This window comes from Canis lupus, chromosome X (assembly GCF_003254725.2).
Source record: "Canis lupus dingo isolate Sandy chromosome X, ASM325472v2, whole genome shotgun sequence".
Classification (NCBI taxonomy): domain Eukaryota; kingdom Metazoa; phylum Chordata; class Mammalia; order Carnivora; family Canidae; genus Canis; species Canis lupus.
Window position 1 is genome coordinate 5,400,678 of NC_064281.1, and position 24,836 is coordinate 5,425,513.

Genomic DNA, 24,836 nt, shown 5'->3' on the forward strand with positions numbered 1-24,836 from the left:
CAATACCGAAGTCCCACACATTGGTAGCAAGTTAATTTTTTAGAAAGTTTGTAACAGTGAAAGAGTCGATTCTTCAGGCTTTTCTCCCTTCCTCCGTTTCTCAGTTCATTTTTCCTGCCTGGTACTAGATGTGTTTTACTTTGTTGGCTTTTGAATTTCTAAATGTAGGTCCAACCCTAACTTTGGAATCAAAGTCCGTGAAGGGAGCTGTAAGAATGATGATGGAGTGTTTGCCAGCCTTTCTCTCTCAACAAACTGTATACATCACAGCGCACTGAAAGACCTTGGTTACCAAAATCAGTTGGCCCACATGGGCTGAAATTTCCAAGTAGAAATAGTTTTATTAAATCTGGCAAGTGTTTACTGCTTGCTAACTGGGAAATCGCCGTGGCTTAGTTCGCACCACGGCATAATCACATCAGCTCCATGCAAGCTTCACAGAGGAACCCAGGGATGAATGGGGACTCAGATAACGAGGTACGGGCTCCCTGCTCGTGTTGCTCTCATCATCTGTGTGCCAAGCGCCACACCCTCGAACTGTGAGGGACAGGAAAACAACGGTGGCATCTCCTCATCTTCATAATTTACTTAGGGAGCAAATGGGGCAGAATTAAAAACAAAAACAGGGGCCGACCCAGATCGGAAACATTTTCTCCCAGTGAACATAAGAACGATCATAATTAGGACAATAATTTAGATAATTTAGATCTCCTGGTTGATGTCAGAGGTGTTCTATTTATTTAATATTTCTCCTTTTTGGTATGGATTCAAAAACGTGATTGTGTGTGTGTGTGTGTGTGTGTGTGTGCCTGTGATTGTTTTGAGAACCATGGAAACAAATGTGGGAACAAAAAAGGTTCATCTTTGCACCAGAGCTTTCTAGACTGGTCCATGAGCCTGAAATAGTACAAATAGCGTTATGAATATTACATGAGACGCTGCATACAAAGGAGTAAGCGCTATTATGCAGAGTTGGCCCACAATGGGTGCTCAATAGGAGTAGAGTAATTGGTATCTCTTTTCTTTTCCCATGCTACAAGTTTACTGTTTAACATTTCCAAATTCTTCTGTTACTCTGACAAAAATGTTTTAAGATCCAAAGACAGAAAGTTGGCTCTGCTTCTTCTACGGTGATCATCCACAAGTCTCCAATGTGCTACCGTCAGAGTAAGCACTGAAATCTCCACAGGGGGAATGCTGCCCTGCTGGCCTTTATAAGAAAGAAAAAAGTCTAAGTTTTGAAGATCATCTTACAAATACATGGATTTGATACAACAATCTTACAGAAGAATTCTATTTAACTGTTCCATTGTTTATTTCTACTGAAGGCAAATTTTGATGTTCTCTATCAATAATCTCAGATAATTATCTTGGATGAGGTTGAAAACTATTAATGGTCTGAATATAAATTGGAGAATTTATGGTATGTGTATGCAGGTCTCTCACTATGCCTTTAAGCGTAGCTTATTAAGAATGTACTAGTTGAATGGAATAAAGGATCAAAATGAGTGCAAGTCAGTGAAAATGATGTGTGAATATTAATACTCTAGATATAGAGAAAATGTGTAAATTGGTCCACTAATGGCCAGTTGTAAATCCTGTGAACAAAGATCATTCAGTGTCAATAAATACACTTCTGACCAATAAGCACCTACTATTTCTTGTGATATTACTAGTTAATTATTGGTAGACTCATCAAGAGGGATGTAAAAAATTTAGAAAAGATACAAGTCATCCAAATCATTAGGAGTATAATGCCCATCAACTTCATGGTAAATGAAAACCATCTGCGGTAACACGGATATATGTGCGAAATGTGGTATTTCTTCTTTATGAAATTCTATCAAGCTATTTAGGCAAACTATTCATTGTAAAATTAATGTAACTACAACTGCTTTATAAAACTATTCATATGAATCATTGCACTAATCACACAAATGGCAATGTTTGCTAGTCAGTGGCTCCAACTGAAAATTTGGAAAAGTCATGGTTACTATGCTCATTAATTTTTGTCCATTGTTTCTTCTGCTCTTTCCCTATACAAAACTCAGAACAGAATACTCTTCAAAGATGATGTATTTTTCTAGAATAGTTACTATCTCATGGTTGTCATCGTGAACTCAAAGAAGGGCTGGATAAGGCAAAGTACTATAGTAAATGAAAACACTCTTGGGATTAGGTGAAAGATCCTTAATATTTTATGGAATATTATATATTAGTTAATTCTTAGGAATCTCTCCTACATCCCAATTCTTAGCGTAAAAACTAAAATGTGTTTCTTAGTGCCTTATCTAGGCAATATGCTAATCTCAACGTGCCTGGCAAATGATAAAAATAAAGTGAAATCCTTACAATAGTAGGTTAACAGTTCTTGGATGTTTCTGTAAAAGATGTTATCATCTTTGTTTTGTTTGGTATAAAATGCAAGGTACTATACAATAAAATAATTTATGCAGTAATCATGGAATGATGAATATAAAAACATTCAATTCGCAAACTTAGTATGTTAGAAATCCTATATATATATGAGGCCTCAGATATGGAGAGAACATTGCACTTGGTATTTAATTCAATTCAACAGAACTGTATCATGCATCAAATATAGCAGCCTTTCCAAAGAGCCAGAGCCGGGGCAGGGTTTTTTTTCCTGCTGCAGCCAATAAGCAAATGCCACCATGAATACAGAATCCCTCTTCCAGGTGCTTTGCTTGCTCATCTCACTTATTCCTCCCCAATCCCCATAACCATTATTATTTCCATTGTACAAATGAGGAAACAAGCTCAGGGAGATTATAATTTATCCCAAATCACAGAACAGGTAAGGGTGTGGGCCACTATTACAGCCAGCGGATTTCTAAAGGCCACAAGGTATCTCTGGGTAAACTAAGAAAAGAGCTAAACCACTGGCTCTCAACTGGCTTTCCTATTAGGATCACCTGTGAGCATCTAACTCTTGAAATATCAAGGAATAGAGGGAACACATTGCAGATAGGTTCTTCTATAAATGCATGTATGGAAATCATATATATATATATACACACACACATATATATGTAAATTATATATATGTAAATCAAAAGGGCAGGAATCTCATCCAGGAATATTGATTAAAAACAAGCAACACTGAAATATTGCTTGTGCTATTGAATTTCAAGGATAAAAATATAATTTTTCAGGCATCCAGGTTGAAAAGGCAGGTTGATTATAATGGAGGAAATATAGTTTCCCCCCAATTAGTACCTCCCTACAAAATCTAATGTGTAGGGATCCCTGGGTGGCGCAGCGGTTTGGCGCCTGCCTTTGGCCCAGGGCGCGATCCTGGAGACCCGGGATCGAATCCCACATCGGGCTCCCGGTGCATGGAGCCTGCTTCTCCCTCTGCCTGTGTCTCTGCCTCTCTCTCTCTCTGTAACTATCATAAATAAATAAAAATTAAAAAAAAAATCTAATGTGTAAAGCCAATACAATGACTATATAATAATAAGTAAAATAAAAAAATATATTATATATAAAATCATATATAAGCTGTTATTTAAATGTATATGTGACAGAAACATTCTGAAATACAGAAAAACTCATAGAATATAGCACCCATGAGCCTTTCTTGCAAAGTGATGCAATGCCAAATTCAGCCATTCTACAGATAAACAGGAAACAAGAATAAATGGGCTACTATAATAGTACCCAAAAGATGGGCAACCTGGGTGGCTCAGCGGTTTAGCCCCGACTTCAGCCCAGGGCCTGATCCTGGAGACCCAGGATCAAGTCCCACATCAAGCTCCCTGCATGGAGCCTGCTTCTCCCTCGGCCTATGTCTCTGCCAGTCTCTCTCTCTCTCTCTCTCTCTCATGAATAAATAAAATCTTTTAAAAAATAGCACCCAAAGAAAACAACACACACATTTATATGTTATGTGAGAAAAGACTGTGCAATCCAATTTGGACTTCATATATAATGGTAGGCAAAGTTTGCTGTGAACATTTTTAAAGAAAATGGTATTTATGGACTCCATTAAAAACTAAGATACGGTCAAAAAAAAATTTTTTTTTAAGATTTGTAAGTAATCTCTATACCCAGCATGGGGTTTGAACTCATAACCCTGAAATCAAGAGTCACATGGTCCACTGACTGAGCCAGCCAGGTGCCCCAAAATATGATCAAATTTAGAAGCAAAGTGTAAAGAAATTACCATAAAATACTCAATCATTTTATCATCTACATAAATATAGAACTAAAATTGAATAAAGTAGGAATTATAGTTAAGGAAGAATAATATAATAAAACTAAAAATTAGGAAATAATAATGTTAGAAAAATTGGTCGATAGGATATGTATGAGGAATATATAGGTAACTTACAATGAACTTAATTTTTAGGGCATCAGTATATAATAAAACAAATATAAAATTTTTGAAATAATGCTTTTGATCTCATAATATTTTTCATAATCTTTCTCTCCCTGAAATTTAGCAGTTTCTTATTCTTCTATGACACTCAAAAAATATTAAACTTCAAGCATTAAAAACTAGCATGCACAGAAATGCCAGATTAAAAAAAAAAAAAAAAAAAAAAAGAAATGCCAGATAAGATGTCTGCTTAATAGTAATATATCAGGGTCCCCAAGAGCATTCCCAGGTCAGGTGGTGATTCACCAGGGGGACTCACAGAACTCAGCATATAGTCCCACTCTGGGCTGTGATCTACTACAGCCAAATCCGGAACAGGGAAAACGTGCACAGTTTATAGTCCGGAGCAAACCAGGCATAAGCTTCCGAGAGTCCTATCATGGTGCCATCACACAGGATGTGCTTGGTTTCTCACATCAGGACTTGAGACAACACATGTGCAATGCTGTCACCAGGGAAGTTCAGGAGACACTCTGTGTCCAGAGTTTTTACTGAGGCTGGTCACCTGCTGCCTAGCATGGACCAAAAATCCAGACTCCCAGGAGGGAACAGGTGTCCATCATAAGCCACACTGCTTGTACCAATCCTGCAAGAACACTGAGCACCAATTACCAGCCAGGGAATGGTATGAACCCTCCCCAAATCGAAGTTCCTGCCTACTGGGCAAGGGCCCACCTCTTAATTCGGAATTTCTAAAGAGAGCAGTCTTAGGTTTGCTATGGAAACTCTTTAGCACAGGTAACCATGGCTATTCTGGGTAGTAGAATTTGGAGTAATGGTTTGGTTTTACTCGCCTGTTGATTGTTAAGTTTTTAATGTGCATATATAGTTTCTATAAAATAATAAAAAACATTATAGTGAGTGTTAAAAAAAACAACTAAAACTTCCAGTTGCATCTTTCAAAGAAGAAACCTGAGTACTAAGTATGCATGAAATAGAAAAAAGCATTGTCAATTCAAATGTTTGTAATTTATTCGTGGAAATGCAATTATAATTTGCCTGGAAACTCAATTATACACACCAATTTGTTAGATGGGATTACAATTAATTTGTTTCCCGGGCAAATTATACACCTTGGCCATGAATAATACAAAATAGGAGACAATCAGAAATATGCATATTAGGGAAGTCACTTCCAATGAATACATATGTTTTGTCAAATTAAGTCATCTTATGTATCTCAACTTCCTCTTCCTTGACCTGCTTTTCTTTATTTTTGAAGGCAAATGTGTCACCGTGTATGGAAATATCAATGGTCAGATGGCTCCACTGGGAGAAACACTCCAGAATGTTGCTGGAAGATCTCTGGAAGATCATGAAGCACACATTTGATTCCAGAAATTCAAAAACTTCCAGAGAGTCAGGGACAGCAAGGATCCTCCAGTTAAACTATCATTTCCTTCTCTCCCCTTCTGCCTGCGTTTTGTTACCCAGAGTGACCAGGCATGCACATGAAATAATCAGCCCATGGAAGGATTTATATACTAATTGATAAGCCAAACTGCCATTCTAGGTACTAGGAATCAAATGATGAAAAAGAAAGTATGAAAATGATGCTCTGCTATGATTACAGTGTATATGTTTGCTAGTGAGCGGGCAGTCATTAAACAGTTTAATCTGTATTAAAACAAGGCAGACACAGAAAGTAATGGAAGTACACATGAGGTCAAAGAGGATTAGACTAATGGAATGGACAGTCGGGGGGTAAAAGAGTGTAGGGAATAGTCAGTGGTATTGTAATAGTGTTGTAGGCTGACAGATGGGCGCTGGCTACACTTATGGGGAGCAGCGAAGGTGCACCGAAGCTGAATCACTCAGTTACACCTGAAACCAATAGAACATTGTGTCAACTCGACTTTAGTAAAAGAAGTAATAGTAAATAAGCCTTTAAAAAGGATTAAACCAAGAGAAAGCTATTTCTTTTTTTTTTTAACAGCTTAAGTAAGCTGTTTGCAACTAAGCTTGTTAACACTATATAATGAAAATGTACAAAGAATAATGTGCTTTTTTGGTTAAGGTTTAAGGCAAAGACATTCGTTAATAAGGAGTCTTCAAATATGAATATTCCAGAATTTCTCTAAGCCATCTGATCAGAACTACTGTCAAAGAGAAAGCTCTTTAAAAACATAAGTTATTGGGGCACCTGGGTGGCTCAGATGCTTAAGCGTCTGCCTTTGGCTCAGGTCATAATCTCAAGGTCCTGGGATCGAGTCAATGCATCAGGCTCCCTGCTCAGTGGGCACTCTCCTTCTCCCTCCCCCTCTGCTGCTCCCTCTGCTTGCGCTCTCTCTATAATGAATAAATTAAAAATCTTAAAAAAAAAAAAAGCCATCTATATTTAGGATGAGTTACATGATGTGAAAGACAAAGGAATATTCTAGAATGAAGGACTAGCAAATACATCAGTCAGGTAGGAGCTGTATGATTTGGAGGCAAAATTAATTCTACAAGTCTCAGTGTCTTCAAACATAAAAGGGGGATAATTACGATTACTGTGTAATATTACCCTAAGTATTAAGTATGTAAACAATTAGCACAGGTTTTAGCACATATAAAAGTTGAAATTAGTGTTAGCCACTAAGATGAGTACCTGAATTTTTTTTTTTAAGATTTTATTTATTTATTCATGAGAGACACAGGCAGAGGGAGAAGCAGGCTCCCTAAGGGGAGCCTACCGGGGGCCTCAATCCCGGGACTCCAGGATCATGCCCTGGGCCAAAGGCAGACGCTAAATCGCTGAACCACCCAGGGATTCCTCATACCCGATTTTTTAAACATAGTTCTAGAAATTCTACAAAGCAATGGGAAACAGTATAGGTTAATAATGGATTGCCTAAAAGCCTCATATAAATAATTTCTCTTAAAGAGAAACAAATTCTAGAGGTGCCTGCCTGGCTCACTTGGTAGAACATGCAACTCTTAATCTCAGGATCATGAGTTCAAGCCCCACGTTGGGCAAAGAGCCTCCTTAAAATTAAAAAAAAAAAGAAGAAAAGGAAAAAGAGAGGAACAAATTCTAAAGTTGTGAAATGTAGTTGTTCACTCTTTGACTTATATTTTTAAGTTTCTAATATTTTTTTAAATTTTTATTTATTTATGATAGTCACAGAGAGAGAGAGAGAGAGGCAGAGACATAGGCAGAGAGAGAAGCGGGCTCCATGCACCGGGGGCCCGACGTGGGATTCGATCGCGGGTCTCCAGGATTGCGCCCTGGGCCAAAGGCAGGCGCTAAACCGCTGTGCCACCCAGGGATCCCTATTTTTAAGTTTCTAAACAGGCTTTCATCTCAAAGAATTTTGCAAACATTGCCTAACTCTGCAAAACCATCACACCCATCCAAGTTACAAGTAGAAGCATACTTTAGAAAAAATACAGACTTTACCTTTTTACAAACTAGAAAAGTTTGTAAAAACTTTTTGCACCCCCAATTTCACTGCTGGTAGGGAGGTTCCCCATACAAGTGGGGTGTCCTACAATTCAACTCATTACTGACACTATCTACCTGGAAACAGCTTCAGATCCCACAGGGAAAGGCTCAGTCCCACAAGACCACCTCCTCTCCCTTCACAAGTCCAAAAGGAAAAAGAAATAGAAAAAAAGAAATCTAAAGAAACAAAAGCAGAAATGAGGTGATGGAGTTAGCAGAAAAGAACATTTATTTATTTATTTATTTATTTATTTATTTATTTATTTATTTGAAGACACTATCTTTAATAACATAATGCTACTTACAATCTTAAACCTATAATGTGGAAGCCAAAAAAAAAAAAAAGATAAAGTTTTTCTAAGAAACTACTTGAATTATAAAAGAACAGAAATTGAAAAAATTAGTAAACTCAATTCTACACCAAAATTTCAAATGTTGGCTTTATAAGAAAGTTCTACAAAGCTTTCAAGAATCCATTTCACAAAAGCTAATATAATTCTGATATCAAAAATGACCAAGATAATGGGAAAAAGTAAATCATAAGTTACTTATGAAAATATATATACAGGCACCTATATACACACCTACACAAATAGAGACACACACACACACACACACCTAAAAATACTATTAACAAATAGAACCAACAAAAGAACAACATAGGATCTCTAACTAGGATTTATTTCAGGAATTCAAGGACGGATCAACATTAGAAAATCTATCGATCTTAGTCACTAGATGAATAGACTAAAGTAAAAGACCAAATTATCATTTAAATAAATGGAGAAAATGCAGTTAATAAACCCCATATTCATTTCAGGTTAATCCCACTGGTACACCAAGAATAGAAGGAAACTTACGTAATATGATACAGAACATTTTTTTTATTTATAAAGAAAATAACATTTTAAAAGTCATTATAAATCTGCTTTGTCTGTCCAGGAATGTAGGAGAAAGACCTGCATGACACTTCCAGAAGTAAAAATGAAGAAGTGAAAACTATGCCTGATGGCATCTTAAAGATGTTAGACACCATAGAAAGAAAAAGATCACTTGACGGCAACTTGAAGACACAATGATAAAAATTATCAAGATAAAGAAGAGAAGGGGAAAGATGAAGAAAAAAAACATCATCAGAGACTCAGTGACCCAGGCCATAATACAAAGTTTATCACATACAATTAGAGTCCCAGAAGGAGAGGAAACAGAGAATGGGATAGAAAAAATATTGGCTTCTACATAGGGGCACCCAGGTGGCTCAGTCCTTGAAGCATCCGACTTTTGATTTTGACTCAGGTCATGATCTCAGGGTCATGAGATCAAGCCCCAAGCTGGGCTTTGTGTTGGGCATGCAGTCTGCTTGAGGTTCTCTCTCTCTCTCTCTGCTCCCCCCACTCATGCTCTCTTTCAATAAATAAATAAATAAATAAATAAATAAATAAATAAATAAATAAATAAGAGAGAGAGAGAAAAGATATTGCTGATATATAAAAAATCTGATTAAAACTAGAAGCCCAATCAGAATTACAATTAGAAGTATCTCCATGACCCCCAAGCAGAAGAAATATAAAGGCTACTCAGTCAAAATTTACCAATGCTTAAAACCAGATATAGAAAGAAAATCTTCAAAGCAGACAGGAAAATAAAACGAATTTATACACAGCTATCTTAGAGGGACACCTACATCCCTGCTGCACCAGTGCAGCCCCTGGTCCCGCAGCCTCAGAGCCACCTGTTGGACATGCAGATGCCGGGTGCCCACAGCACACACCCACTCAATCAGAACATGCACTTCTAGAAGATGCCCAGGTGATCTGTGTGCACCATGGAATCTGAAAAGCACTGCTCAGGGCCATCCTGGGAGGCGGGGTAGGCAACTGCACGTGAATGCATTCAAGTCCTCCCAGAGCAAAGGTACACAAAATCACGTCCTCAGACTGTGAGCCCCTGGCCACAGCCCCTTGTCTCCCCTTCTTCCACCCAGACGGTCTCAGAGAACGAACTCAAGCATAAACAGTCGTGGGCATTCGGTCTACACTTCCTCCCATATACCTTATTCTACAACTCAGAGTTCTACGGATGGATGGCTCCTCTTCCAGTGAAACCCTCTGACAGGCTTCTGGTCACCTCGTAATGACAAAATTCCTTTTAAGTGCCACCTCCCTGACCTATCACAGAATTCAAGTGTTAACCTTGCCCTCCCCTTCATAGTGAAAATGGCTAATATTTATTCAATGTTTCTCATGTTCAGACACTGGTTAAGTGCTTTTCATGCATCTTTTATATTTTCCTTAAATTTGATGCTCTTAGAATTTTCAGGCTATTCCCTTAACTCTATCTACTCTGCCCCTCTTTTCAAACAAGATAGGTCTTTAAATCATTCAGAATAATCTCCAGCCTCGGCCTCTTATCAATTTTCAAAACTCATTAATTCTCCTCTAACTGAATCTCACATAATTCTATATTCCCCCAGCATCATATAAAAATGCAATTAAAAATTGAGTCTATTTCAAAAAAATGGGGGGGCCTACATTCTATGGAGAACATGTCCCATCAAGACAACATAAACTACTGAACAACCCTAAAATGTCACTCAATATTCTTGATTTTCTCATTTTCCAGGACTATAAAATTTGATATAATGAGGATAATAGCTTCCTTGTAAGATGACGGGTAAAGGAACTCTCACAACAATTGTAAAACTTCACGAGCATTCCTTGAAATGTTTCCATTCCCTGACTCCCGCCATCCCCTACATTGAAAAGGAAACTGGGACAGAGTGTGCTCTTTCCACCCCCGCCCAGAGATCCCATTCCAGAAATATAATACCTTTACATTTTCAATATTTGCATTATGAAAAGGTAAAGGTAAAGTTCATCATTTGTAAAAATAAAACTTGACTATTTATAATACTAAAAACTAGCATTTCTTGAAAACGTGCTACATGCCAGCCACCCCAGCCTCCACCGCATCTCATAATCACTCCTGGCTACACACCGGATTTCACCAAGGAACGTGGAGCTTTCAGAAGAAACCGTGCACAAACTCCACATGACACCCTCCAATGCACCTGGCTCTGATTCCTGTGCCCCCCCCCCCCACACACACACCTGGGCATAGGATATCATTCTCTAATTCAACACTCACTCGTTTCTTCCAGTACCTTTAACTCTCTTATAGATGTCCCAGATGGGAGAGGGTACCGCTTCCATTCCTGAAGGGATGCATGTACTTAACACCCTACATTTTAAGACATAGACCTGGGTTTTGGAGCACTGGAAGGGTAACAAGTTTTGAGTGCAAGGAGCTTCCCATAGGAGCGTGACAAATCGTAACCACTTTAGTTTCTGATGTGTGTTTTCAGGAGTACATCCAAAGCATTAAGGAGCTTTGTTCTTCCTGCAGTTCCTAGATGTACCTTTCACGAACTATTATTTTGCATAATCAAAGCTCCCTTCTTGTTCAAGGGTGTTTAAGCACAGATGGTTGGCCAACAACTTTACATGAGAAAGAGGCTCTAATTTATTTCCTGCTGGGGAGAAGTACAACTTCATCCTCCACTCTGTTGTAGGCTGGGACACAAAGCAGCGTTAGGAGGACGTGCCTGGGGCAGAGTACATGGAAAAGCGGTGGACCACCAGCTCCATCCCAGATCTTCCACCTTTACCAATTAAACATGCAATCTTGGGCAGATAAAACCATTTCACATAGTTGTATGTCAGCCCTGTTGCTCATTAAGTTCACTGAATAAAATTCAGACCTAGCTTCTAAGAATCATTATGAAAATCAAATATAATAATCAAATAAGAAAACATGTTGAAAAGCAAAAAAAAAACCAGGATTAATTCATTTCTTTCTATCTGTGGTCGAGTGAAAGCCTCCTTCCTATGCCTATTTTCACTGTGACAAGAACCAGACCTATCAGAATCCAGGCTGGTCCAAGAACAGCTTTACTGCAAGCCCAGGATACCTCTCCCACTAGCAGATCCCTGACCCAGAGGAGGTCTCAGCTCTCTGTGACCCTCCTGTGCACTTCGCATTGTCAATGCGGACGTCCCGGTGAGTTCCTACTAGGGTGGGGATGTCACAAAATCAGAAACATCAGAAGTAAAGATGAGAGGTGTGTCCTCCAGCAAGGAGGTCACTCTAACTACCATGTATCACGTTTCATCAAAACAAAGACAATAGCAATTAAAACAAAATTATTTTATACCATTAAGAAAGAAAAAGAATACTTTGCTTGATCATTTACATCCCTACAAATGTAAGAAAGGAACATTTATATGGAAAGAAATGTGCATTTTATGGTCAGGAAGAAAAATGGTTTGCTATGGTTTTTTCAATTTTTAAAAAAATAATAAGATGGAGATAATGTTTAATTAATAAGCTGAAACAATAAAGCATGACCTGTCTACGTATCTGTCACAGCCCAACATACTCCAAAAACACACAGCAAAAATTATTGCTTTTGATCCACACAAGGAATCCTGCAAGATAGCTACTCTAACACATTTAAGTTTCTCATTTAAGGAACAACATCTTGAACTCTGACAGCAGCCCCAAAGTAGTTAAAGCAGAATTGTATAAATAATCAAATAAGACGTTAGAGAGATCAGTGTGCGAGGAAGCCATGAACCAATTCTAGGTACATGATGAGTAACACGCCTCCAAAAAATCTCTTCCGTGGAAGACAATTTATTTTATGACTAAAATACCAAGAACAGTAACGCCTTGTTTAGAACCAGGTGCTGGTAACACAGATCAAGAAGTACCGACATTCTGAAGCGCTAGGCCGCTTTGTGCCGGGATGATGACTGCTCTTCTGTTTCTCAGAGCAGGAGTTTGAAAACACGGTAAGTAGTCTGAGCTTCACGGACCTTGGGCTCCGCCAGGACGTCTCAGCTCTGCTGCTGTAGCACGAAGGCTGCGTCTGACGGCATCCAAGCAAACTTATGGTGCGGCGCGTTCCCATAAAACCTTACTTAGAAAAACTTAGAAGCCCGACTGGCTTTGCTCCGCGGGCCGTGGTTTGCAAACCATGCCTTAGAAGACAGGCAAAGCTCAGAGTGTCTTACAGATAAACCCACCGGGTCAAACAGATCTAACAGTTCAGCTGTTCCACTTGTAGATGAATAAATTCCAGAGTGCTTCTGGGTCTAGACGTTTACAAAGGGAACACTTACTAGGTTCATGGAAATAGGAACCCTACAGGCACTCATAGCACGTCATGAGACAAGTGAGAGGAAGAACAGGATCGTATCCGGTCTGCCTCAGTCAATGATCAGCCTCCGAAATGACGAAACAGGGCCAGTCCTTCAGGATTCAGTCTACACCAACGGGACAGGGAGACATTATGGCCAAACAGAAAGGAACAAGGCAGGGTTTTCAGAATGCTGAAAGGAAGGAAATGCAACAGGGAGGCTTGAGTGGTCTGACCACTGAGCTGAGGTCTGCCCACAAAGGGGTCACATTAGCTGGCCTCTATCTGTCCCGCCTCTGCAGTTCCAATTAACCTCTCCTGCCAGAGCAGAAACCACAGTTTGCACACGAGGCCCATTTTAATAAGCTGGGTTTCGTTCATGGTTATCTCTGAGACAAGAGCTATTACAGAAGTGTGCTAGCACGTTTGGAATTTCCAGGGAACGAGGTTTCCGATGACCTCCAATTCCATCTTTCTTCTTGGGGAGAAGATGTCACAACGTCAACCCAGACTCACTGATATTAAGGGATCACATGTTTATGAAGCAAACAACATGGTACATCTTGTCCCTCAAGATCTTACCACAGCATCTTTTCATTCCTATGGACGTACCGTTTGCATATAGCACAAAGCGCAAAATAGAAGTAGGAGGGCACGCTGTAGGGCATACAAGACACTGCATCAATTCATCTGTTTTCTTGTATGTCTGATGACTCTGCTCTGTTCTATGCCTTAAGGGGCCTGATCCACTTCTTTTTCTTTCCTTTTTGTAGTAGACACACAGGGAGCCCCAATCAGTCACAATCTCCCCTGACTTCATCACCTCTCTTTGCGTGTGTCGGGGGGTGAGGAGGGGGCGGCTGTGACTTGCTTCTAACCAGCAGAATATCAGAATATGGCAAAAGGGAAGGGGTGTCACTCCCGAGAATATGTTGTTATAGAAGGCTTGGTCTCAGCAGACTGGAGATCAAGATTCTCCTTCTAGCTTTGAAAAGTCAATAGCCATGTTGTGATCTGCCTGCAGGGTGGGGGTGTATAGGGCAAGGAACTGCAGGGCAACTTGCAGGTGCTGAGAATTGCCCCCAGCCCTCGAGAGAATGGGACCTCAGCCCTATAACCGCAAGGAAACGAACTGTGCCAATAACTGCAATGAGCTTGGAAGCAGAATGTCAGCAGAAGCAGCTGAGCCCCCAGATGAGGAAGCAGCCCAGCCAACACCTGATTACAGCACTGTGGGACCTTGGAGCAAAGTGTGCATTTAAGTCATGTCCAAACTCCTGACCCACAGAGACTATGAGATAAGAAATGTGTGTTGTTTTAAGCCACTAAGCTTGGGGGTAATTTGTTATGCAGCAATAGAGAACTAATATAAAGATATGCTACATTTAATGCCAGGTCAGCATATGTTTTCTGGAAAAGTTTGGACCGACTCCCCGAAGAAGTCGAAATGTTTTGAGAAAATGGGTGGATAATATGTCAGCTCCTATGAGGGAGGACACAAAGCACGATTGATGTTACTCTGCCACCATCCAGAAAGGGCTGGACACCAAGACTTAGAAAGGTTCTCGTCTTACAGGAGTTAACACCGAATCGTTAGCTTAGCTGTGAGCGCCCTTGCAGAGCAACTGGCTAAGTAACTTGGAGTATCTGCCAGTCCTGTGTTATTATTCGAGGCGTTTTAATGTCCACAATTACAAAACGCATCCAAAGACTTCACTGACAGTAATCTTCAGGTCCGAAGCGCTTCTGGCAACACAGACATCAGTATGGAAGAGTCTGCAAATCGCCAAAATTCCAGCCCATCACAAAATGCTGAGCAGAACTTTCAAAGCGAAATACAAGGGAGATTAGAAAGACCACATATTGATCACATTAGTGTTGAGAAACACTTCCTCCTCTCCACTGTCTAAAACCACACTGAACCCTTTTCTACAAGAACCCGATAACACCATGACCTCGCAGAGTTGTCCCAGGGAAGCCCAGCCACAGCAGCACCGGGATGCAGGGAAAGGTGACACACGTGGGGGTTTTAGGCTTGGTCTCTCTACCTGGAGCGGGGGGAGCCACTGGACTTGACGAGCTCCAATTCCCCAGTCCTTCACGGCTTCCAAGCCTAACTCCCACGGACTTACTACATGCCTTTGCTTAGCTCCGTGTTACTGGGAAGGCCAATGATGTGAGGACTGCGGAGATATTTTATGCACAAGATGGATGGAGATACTGTTATCCTAATTCCACATTCATATTCTCCGAATAGAATCTGTGTGCCTTCCATGGTGAAACGCAGGCGGCAGGATCCCATGAGTGCTCCACGCAGGGGAAAGGCAGGGTCACAGACGTCTGCAGTTCCTATCGGTCTCCAGTTCCCTTCAGAGAAGCCCCGTACCATCGTTGCACTCCGGTACCACAGGGCATCCTTTCTGGCTCACTCCCCATGACCCTCAACAGAGCTTCTGTGATTGCCACGGTGGGCCCTTGGAGCACCGTTCCCCACCGGGCCTCATGGACTTTCCCACTCTCCTCTCTATGGGAGGTCACCAGGCAGTCAGCCTGGCTCCACGTCCTCCTGGCTGCATCTGAGCATATCCCAGCCCTGATCTGCTCTGGAGGACACAGTCCAGCAAAGCGGCTCTTCCCCTCCTCAGCCCGACTGAGGATTTCAGACAGCACGTGTCCAGGACAGTAACACCCTTTATTCTCCACCTCCAAGCACAGGGCAAGTAAGAAGCCTCCCATACAGTTAAAGCAAGCAAGTCTTCTGACCAGGATATGGGGGCCCAAAGGGTGAATGATGAGATGAAAATGTTGAGAACCCCACTCCCAATCAAATGGGTGGCCTCCCCCTAACAGCATGAAAACTTCCAACATCACGGGGGCAATTACTCATAGAAAAGTCATGTTGGAAAGTCAGGAGAGGACATCAATAGTTTGTACCTTTAAAAAGGTTCTAGGGGGATCCCTGGGTGGCGCAGCGGTTTGGTGCCTGCCTTTGGCCCAGGGCGCGATCCTGGAGACCCGGGATCGAATCCCACGTTGGGCTCCCTGCATGGAGCCTGCTTCTCCCTCTGCCTGTGTCTCTGCCTCTCTCTCTCTCTCTCTCTCTCTCTCTCTCTCTCTGTGTGACTATAATAAAAAAAAAAAAAAAAAAAAAAAAAGGTCCTAGGGACGCCTGGGTGGTTCAGTGGTTGAGCATCTGCCTTCCACTCAGGTCGTAGTCCCGGGGTCCTGGGACAGAATCCCATATCAGGCTCCCCGCCCGCAGGGAGCCTGCTTCTCTTTCTGCCTATGTCTTTGCCTCTCTCTGTGTGTCTCTCATGAATAAGTAAATAAAATATTTTTTAAAAATAAAATAAACAAAAATAAAAAGGTTCTAGTCCCTACACATAGGTAATAATTTTTTTCTCTCTGATTAACCAATAATGGAAGCAGTAGGTAACTATATTTTAAGAAGGCTCAATGATGTTTTTCTTTTTTATACAAATTCACAACACACACATACACACACACACCCATCCCTGACGTAAACTGAACTTCCCAACCTACAGAGGAATGCAGGTGCCCTTTTATGTCAATGATCCAGCAGAGCACTGTCAGATTGAGGACATGACATGAGCACCTCTGGGCTTGCACCAGAGCTGTCTTACCTCACAGAAGCTCTGGCACTGCTGCTTCCGCAGGTCCCAGGACTCCTTGCAGGGCTCCAGACACTAGGAGAGATTAACAATAAAAGTAAATCAATAAACAGATAAGAAACAGGGCCAAAAGGAAAAGAATCTGCACTCCTTACTTTTGCTAATTAGTTTAGGAAACCCAGCTACTTGGGGGATCATTTGAATGGGGTATAATAGGAATCTGAGGAAGAGCGGCACAATAGGACAGAAACAAAAAATGTGTATTTCAACATAACCAAAAATGAGAAGTTGCATGGTCTGGAGGGGATGTGTAGAAAAAGCAGTGACATTCACCATCAGGCTGAACAGTTCAGACGAGAAATTTTTTTATTCAGTAAGAAATGTTTTCTAGGGCTGCGTGGCAGGCTGATTGGCAGAGCACATAGCTCTTCATCTCAGGGTTGTGCCTTTGAGCCCCACACTGGGTGTCAAGATTACTTAAAAATACAATCTTAAGAAAAAAAAAAAAGAAATGTTTTCTAACAGTTGCTGTCACAGAAGAATTTTGTTTTTTCATAAACTTTAACGTGAACTTGCTTTACAAATGGTAACACAGGAGTATTGTCTGTATATTCTCCTGCAGGTGACTGGGTGAAGTTGCATTGTACTAAATATCTATCTATAACATATGATTGTTAACTAGTATCTTTAGCTCAATGGACCTAACAGCATTTACATGCATCCAGTTTAATTACTCTATTAAAATATACTGAATGTATCTTAACATAAATATTTATGAAATAAATACTAGAATATATTGAATCAACCTAAATATATTGAATGAACTCTCTGACATGAGACTTTCAGAATTGAGAATAAAGTCTGAATATATGTTTAAAATGAATTACCATACATATGAACTAATCAAAGATAATAACCAGGCTCCACTGTTCAATAATAATCATAATGCTAATAGTAATATTTATAGTATATATCAATACATATTATATATTAAATGTATATAAAGAATAATAAAGAATATCGTTGAATAAAGTATATAATAGTTTATTACTACATTTAGTACTATATATAGTACTAGTATAATAATACGTACAATATAGTGCTATGTATACTCCATATATACTGCATACATTATATATACTATACTAGTACACCATGGAACTACACACACACACACACACACACACACACATCTATCCTATAACACTATATATACTACATGTACTATATATATTATATAAAATACAGTCCATTAATGTGAATGGAGACTTGATTCTCAATTTTATGTTTTATGTCATTCTCTAAACATTGGCATATCCCTGGCTCCTATCAGGTCATTATTATTTTATCTATATGATTTTTATTTCATTATTTGTAAATTTTCCAGTAAGGATCAAACTTCTCAGTTAAATTCCAGGTAAGTATACTCTAGAATTCAGGATATATATGGATACTGTTTTTCACTCTACTTGGTAGTCACCTCCCCCTCTGTTTTAAAATAAAGATACAGTTTAAACTGTAAGACTCTACTGTCCATGTGTCAACCGCCAATCTGTCAGAGCAATGCTGCTCAAAGTGTGATCGATGACTGATGATATGAACACCACCTTGCAGTTTATCAGAAATGCAAACTCATGGCCCACCCCTAGACCTAGAAACAGAATCTCTGGGATCAGGACCCAGGAATCTCTGTTAGCAAATTCTCTAGGAAATTCTGATGCTTACTACACTTTAAAAAAGAACTGCCTTATTGTGGTAAACATTTCCCAATATATATGTGTATCAAATCATCATATCATACCACTGAAAGCTGTACAGGTTGTAAATCCTATGTCGATAAAGCTGGGGAAGCTATAGAATTTGCTGGGGGAAAAAAAGAGTCCATAGGACCGTCTGAGTGGCTCAGTACATAGGGTGGACCAATTGTTGATTTCAGGTCAGATCATGATCTCAGGGTTGAGAGATCAAGTCCCACATCAGGCTCTGCCCTAAAAGTGGAGTCTGCTTAAGATTCTCTCTCCCTCTCCCTCTGCCCCCATTGCAAATTAGCACTCTCTCGCTCTCTAAAAAAAAAAAAGAGCCCACATTTTCTCTTATTTTTCATTAAAAAAATCATCAAATCTATTTCTTATAAGAACATCTCAGATTTTATATTCTTTAATGTTGCAGGTGAACAATTCATTTTTAGTTATTTTAATTTAAAAAATTTGACCTCTTCCAATACTTACACAAGCTTGTCCCAAGTTTCCTGGTGTTCACCTGTCCTAAGCATATTAAAACAAATGCACAGTTTTTTGTCAATATAACAATTCTAAAAAGAATACTATTTTTCTAACAACAACGAAATCACTTAAAACCTTGTCTCCCGGGGCACCTGGGTGGCTCAATGATCTCAGGTCATGATCTCAGGGTCCTAGGATCAGCTCTGCATGGGGCCTTGCACTCATCAGTGAGCCTGCTTCTCCCTCTCCCTCTGTCTCTGCTCATGGGAGCTCTCTCTCAAATAAATAAATAAAATCTTAAAAAAAAAACTTGTCTCTCTTACATATTTTATGAGTTCTGTCAAGAGTTAGTTTTGTTTCCTAAAGGTATGTCTGATTCCTTATCCTCAGACTTCTCGGTATTTAAGACATTGGCTTCTAGCCAAAAAAAGTTTAATGGTCACTTAATAAGTGTATCTAGACCTAATTCCTTCTCAAGACCATTTGAAGTGAATAAATGGCACTCTCCAGAATACCTTGAGATTTTGTTCAGGTGGGGACGTGTCCTATGATGTGAGAGGACCCCTCCATAAGATGTGGGGATTTTCCAGGGACACAAGTTCAGCTACTTACAAACTAAGTCTTTATCATTTTATTTAGGAAACATCCAACAAACATCCATTCCATGTAAAACTGCTCAATGCAATGTGGCTAACCATGTCTCAAAATAATTACACCATTCTTGCTTTGGATCACTGCTGAAAATGTAATTTTGAACACATGTGCTTAGTTGCATTGTCTCAACTATAAACATTGGTGCATTAAAAAGTTTCACTCCTTTGATATCTCCACAATTCCACATAATCCTATTCCTGACAGACTATGGAACAAATACCTTATGTAAAACAAATATCATTTACAAAACTAGGCACGCTTGTGAAATGCTAATGGAAGCAACATATAACGTACTTGTCTTCTTGTTAATCCAGCATCTCTATATGCCGAGTCCAGCATCAGTATATGCAATTCATTTAAAGTTCTATTTCAATTGCATGCTTGCCTCATTTCCAATAACCAGTAATCATCAGTGTCTAAAGATACATCACAAAATGTTATTAATGACAGCCAACATTTTCCTTTAATAATCCTCTGTGAAAACTATCTGACAAAAGAAGTCTGGATGTAGAAATTGGAGTAAATCTTTGCAGGATCAATTTGCCAAAGCTCTATTTCTTTGTAGTGCTGCTCTCAGCCAGGTAAAATGATTGCAATAAACGCCCAAGGGGGAGGGAGATTTAAAAAAAACAAAAAACAGAAAACAAAAACCTACCATTTCTCTCATACTTCAAACAAGAAGAAAAAGCATCCTGTTTCTCCAGATTTAAAAGAAAAAAAAGTTTTGTCAAAAGAGGGCAGACTCAAATCTTATTTCCATGAGAAAAACAACACTACAAGCAGACAACTGCTTTGGAATTTACTACATATCACAACTATACATGCCCTGATCAAATTACAGAACAAACAAAACGGTAACTGAATTTAGCAAGTGTTTTAAGCTTTCAGATTTTAGGATGATCAACTCTTTGAAATGATTCCTTCCCATGTAACTGCTTAAGCCAAATGAAGAAAACTTAAAATTTGAGAGAAAATTTTTAAAATTGGTTGACGGAGCTAATCACATAAATTATCCTTTGGATTATAGACACTATTATTTTTCACTTAATCTAGAAAATTGTATTTGCAATATCATTTCCTTAGATGATACTTCTGTATTACATTTATAATACAAAATACACAATATCAAACATGTACATACAATATTCTATTAAAATGTAAGACACACGAGCACTGAAACTCTGGGACATTTACTACGATATTCTTAATGTATAGTAGCCTCTCAATAAACATCTGTTAAATAAATTTATTGTTTTTATAAGCAGTTCCTGGAGCTGGCTCACCCATATTTGAGTGGGGAAGTATTTTGCCAGGGGCCAAGCAGATAATGAGTAAGAGTGAAGGAGGGTAAGTTATGAACAATGGGAGTGGCAGGAAGACCAGTAAACTGGAGAGCTCACCCAATGTCCAGGACACAACTGTTCTTCACTGCCTTTCAGTTCTTATCCAGAATTGCCCAGCTCTCCAAACTTCAGAGAAGCCAGTGATGCTGACTTTATGTAAACCTTTCCAACTGTTCATTAAATGTATTGCATAATGCTGTGTAGGTAATTTTCTGCAATTTATTTATAGCAGAAGATATTAGATAAATTATTTTAATTGCTCTTAAGTAAGTAGTTTGAAATGGAAGTGATTTTGCCCTCTCAGTGATGCCCTTTGGTGATTTCTGGAGATGGTTGTTGGAAACAACAGAGGAGAGACGTACCGGTTTCTAGCAGGCAGAGGCCAGGCATGTTGCTTGAATGTCATACAATGCACAGGCTAGCCCCCCCCCAACATGATAAAAAATTATCTGGCTCCAAATGTTCACAGTGCTGAGGTTGAGAAATTTCTTTAAAAAAAAAAAAAAAAGGGGCAACAGAAATACAGTGGATTAGCCATAATAACAGAGTTGATCTAGGAAACAACAACTTGCCCGGGACAGAGGAGTAAAGGCTAACTCAAAACTGTCACTTCTAATTATGCCACAATTCTACATGTTTTGGTCACATTCATCCTTCTAAGACATGGTTTTGATAATGTGAGTTCTCTGATAAAATTAGACAATAATTACCAAATTAAGCCCAAAGTATATGGTTTACATTCAAAACATCTGGTCAATCAGCAAATCCTGCCTCCCCAGCCTCTTTAATTGCTCATGAATTACTTTCCACGAAGCTGGTCTTTTTCCTGTTCCCCAAACACAAGATCCCTCGACTTCCACTGGGTTACTGTACACCTTCCTTAAAGGGAGTCTAGTCTGTCCTCCACTCCAACCACCAGCAACTTCAAACCACCTGTTTTGACCACTGGTATCCACACAACATGCACTGACTCCCCCTCTGCAACCATGCAGCTTTCCCTCAAGGATGCTCACATCTTACAAATGCTACAAGTTGTAATTACGTGACACTATCTCCAACTGACTCATCCTAGGGAGGGCCTGTATCTGCTAACCGTTCCTCATCCTTCACAAGACCTGTGGGACTGAGCATGCAAATGACAGAAAAGATTCTCAGGAACATCCCATGCACTGTGGCAGCGCAGATGGTGCAGAACAGAGGCACACGAAGCCTGGGTTTGAGCCCTATCTCTGCCATGTTCTCTAACCTACACCTGTGAGAAAATCATGTAGATTATTTAGCCTCTATTTGCTAATTCAAATATGAGAATACAGTCCTTCATATTAAACATTTTATTGGATGCCAAAGAGTGTCATAACATTTATGGATTTCTAAAACACTTTTAAAATTATTTGTTCAATGAACCTCTAACAACAGATCTATGCAAGTATGTAAAATTAGATACTGTTATTCCTTCATTTTAGAGAGAGAAACTGCAGTGTAGAGAGGCTGAGTAAACCAAGCAAGTGACTATGGTTGAGATTTCAGGAACTAGAAGTTGGACTCATACTCTGGCACACTCAAAGGAATGTTCTTTCCATTACAGACCGCTGTGCTGTTTATGCCACGTGCTACAAGGCTTAATAAGGTAATGTATGTGAAAAGGATTTGGACACTGAAAAGTACTTCGCAAATCTAGAAGATTACCGAATTATAATGATCCCAGAAAGGATTCAGCTCCAGAATGCCCTAGGTGTTACAAATGAAGGTACTTAATGAAATCATAACCATTAAGACTGTGTGTTTCATATCACAGACGAAGGGATCCCACTCTTAGGAGCCAAAGCACTGACAAAGAGGGAAATTACTGATACCGCTTTGGTACCATCCAGATGGATTAGCACAAAATTCCATACCTTACATTAGCCAAACACTTCTGTAAGAGGAAATTCTATTACCTTATATTGCATTACCAGAAAAGGAAATTCTATTACCTAAATAGCAATTATAATAAATTCTGAAGCACAAAAGGTTACTATAAAATTCAAATTTTCACACATGTCCAAGAATCGAGGAAACAGAACCCATATTACATTATATTAAATAAATAGAACCCATTAAAACAAAGCAACCAGCATCCCGTACATTCCAACCTATTCAAATTAACATCTGCCAAATCAACAAGTAAAAATGAGTATTTCCCATGTGCGATGTATTCATCTAGTCTCAAGGTGGGGGGAAATTGGCAGTCATTCTGCCCTAAATTAATTTATAATCTCCATGGGAGAAACCATGTGACTAAGTCTAAAGTGATGCGGCATAAAATAACCAAGAGAAGAATAATGTGCCATAAGACACTGTAAAAGTGATATGTATTTCCATATGGGATAATTGGAGAGGACTGCATAGAATTGAGGACTCATGAATTAACTTAGGAGGAGGAGTGGGACTTGACCAATTTTAGCAGATCTGGGGCCAGGATGGTATATGTGGAGGATGTGATGTGTGATAGCTAAAAGAGAAGATGCTGTAAAATACAAGGCTAGAAACAGGGCCCCTTGGAACTCAATGAGGAGCCAACGATAGTCCTAAAACATTGAGGTATTTGCCTCACTTTGTGTTTAAGATAACTTGGGTCTTGGTGCAATATAATGATTTATAAAAAATATATATTTGAAAAAATATATATATATATTTGGTCATTCAGATGACCAAAACACATTTCTCAAATATATTTAATCTTCATCCATGGTTCCTGAAAATGCATCAGAGTAGTCATAAAGGTGAAATGGGTGTCTTGTTATTAAGAAAGGTGACTTTAGGACCCACCTCCACCCCCATCGCAGGACAGAGGCTGATTGACAGGAGGACCAATCATGTGATTAGAAGATTGGAAATCTCAGTACTACCCCCTGACTTCTGTGGAGCAGAGAGGGGCTAGAGATTGAGTCAGCTAATATGTGGTCACTCACGGCTAGGTAATAAAGCCTCCATAAAAACACAACAGGACTGGAGCACCTGGCTGGATGAGTTAAAGTACCTATGATTCTTGATTGCAGGGTCATGAGTACAAGCCCCATGTTGGATGTGGAGATTACTTTAGATATATATATATATAGTTATAGTTATATATAGTTATATAACTATATACATATACACACATGCACGTAAAGATTTATACATATATATACTTTATACGTATATATGTGTGTGTGTATATATATACACACACAATTCAAAAAAAATCCACAAGGGGACTATTTTTTTTATCCTTTCAGACATTTTTCATGCTTGGGCAACCAGAACACTTCCATGTGCCACAGAGCTGGGCCCCAAGCTCCACGAGGACAGAAGCTCCTTTGTTGGGGACTCCACACTATATATCTTTTCACTTGCCTGTTAACTCGTATCCTATCGTATCTTTTAATAAACTGGTTAATGTGTTGCCCTGGATTCTGTAAGCTGCTCTAGGAAATTGATGGAACCCTAGGAGGGAGTCGTGGGAACTTCCAATCTATCACTGGTCTGGATTTGACATGGGCCTATGAAGTTGGGCACAAGGTGGGCAATCTCATAGGTTTGGTGGAATCTGATGCCATCTCCCTATAGATAACATCAGAATTGAGTTGAATTCTCAAACATGCTGCTGATATCCAGGAATTGCTTGGTGATGTGGGAGGGGGGAACCCCCCACATCGGAACTGGGTCCAGGAGCCCTAAGAGAGTTGGAATAGGAGTTAGATTACAGAGGTGAGGTATTGCAGCAAAATGAAACTGGAGTAGAAGTTTTTACAATGTTCTCCAAAGCTTCTGTCTACCACGTATAGGGTTGAGATGCCATCTAGGTAGTAGAGGACACTGGATAAAAGGAAAAGGAACATGAGCCTAGGAAAGGCAACATAGAGCTGCAAGCTCATGGACACAGTTGCTGGTTTGCTGTGAAAGGTAGGAATGAGCGACAAATGAGAACAGGA

General features: G+C 39.5%; 1 protein-coding gene across 1 annotated transcript in view; it reads right to left on the minus strand.

The window, feature by feature from the left end:
• Positions 1–24,836, minus strand: part of ANOS1 (anosmin 1) — a 186,613-nt gene that overhangs the window by 63,730 nt on the left and 98,047 nt on the right. The window contains exon 3 of the mRNA XM_025436181.3: positions 16,677–16,739. Within this exon, the coding sequence (XP_025291966.1) occupies positions 16,677–16,739 (63 nt within the window). The remainder of the gene's footprint in view (positions 1–16,676; positions 16,740–24,836) is intronic.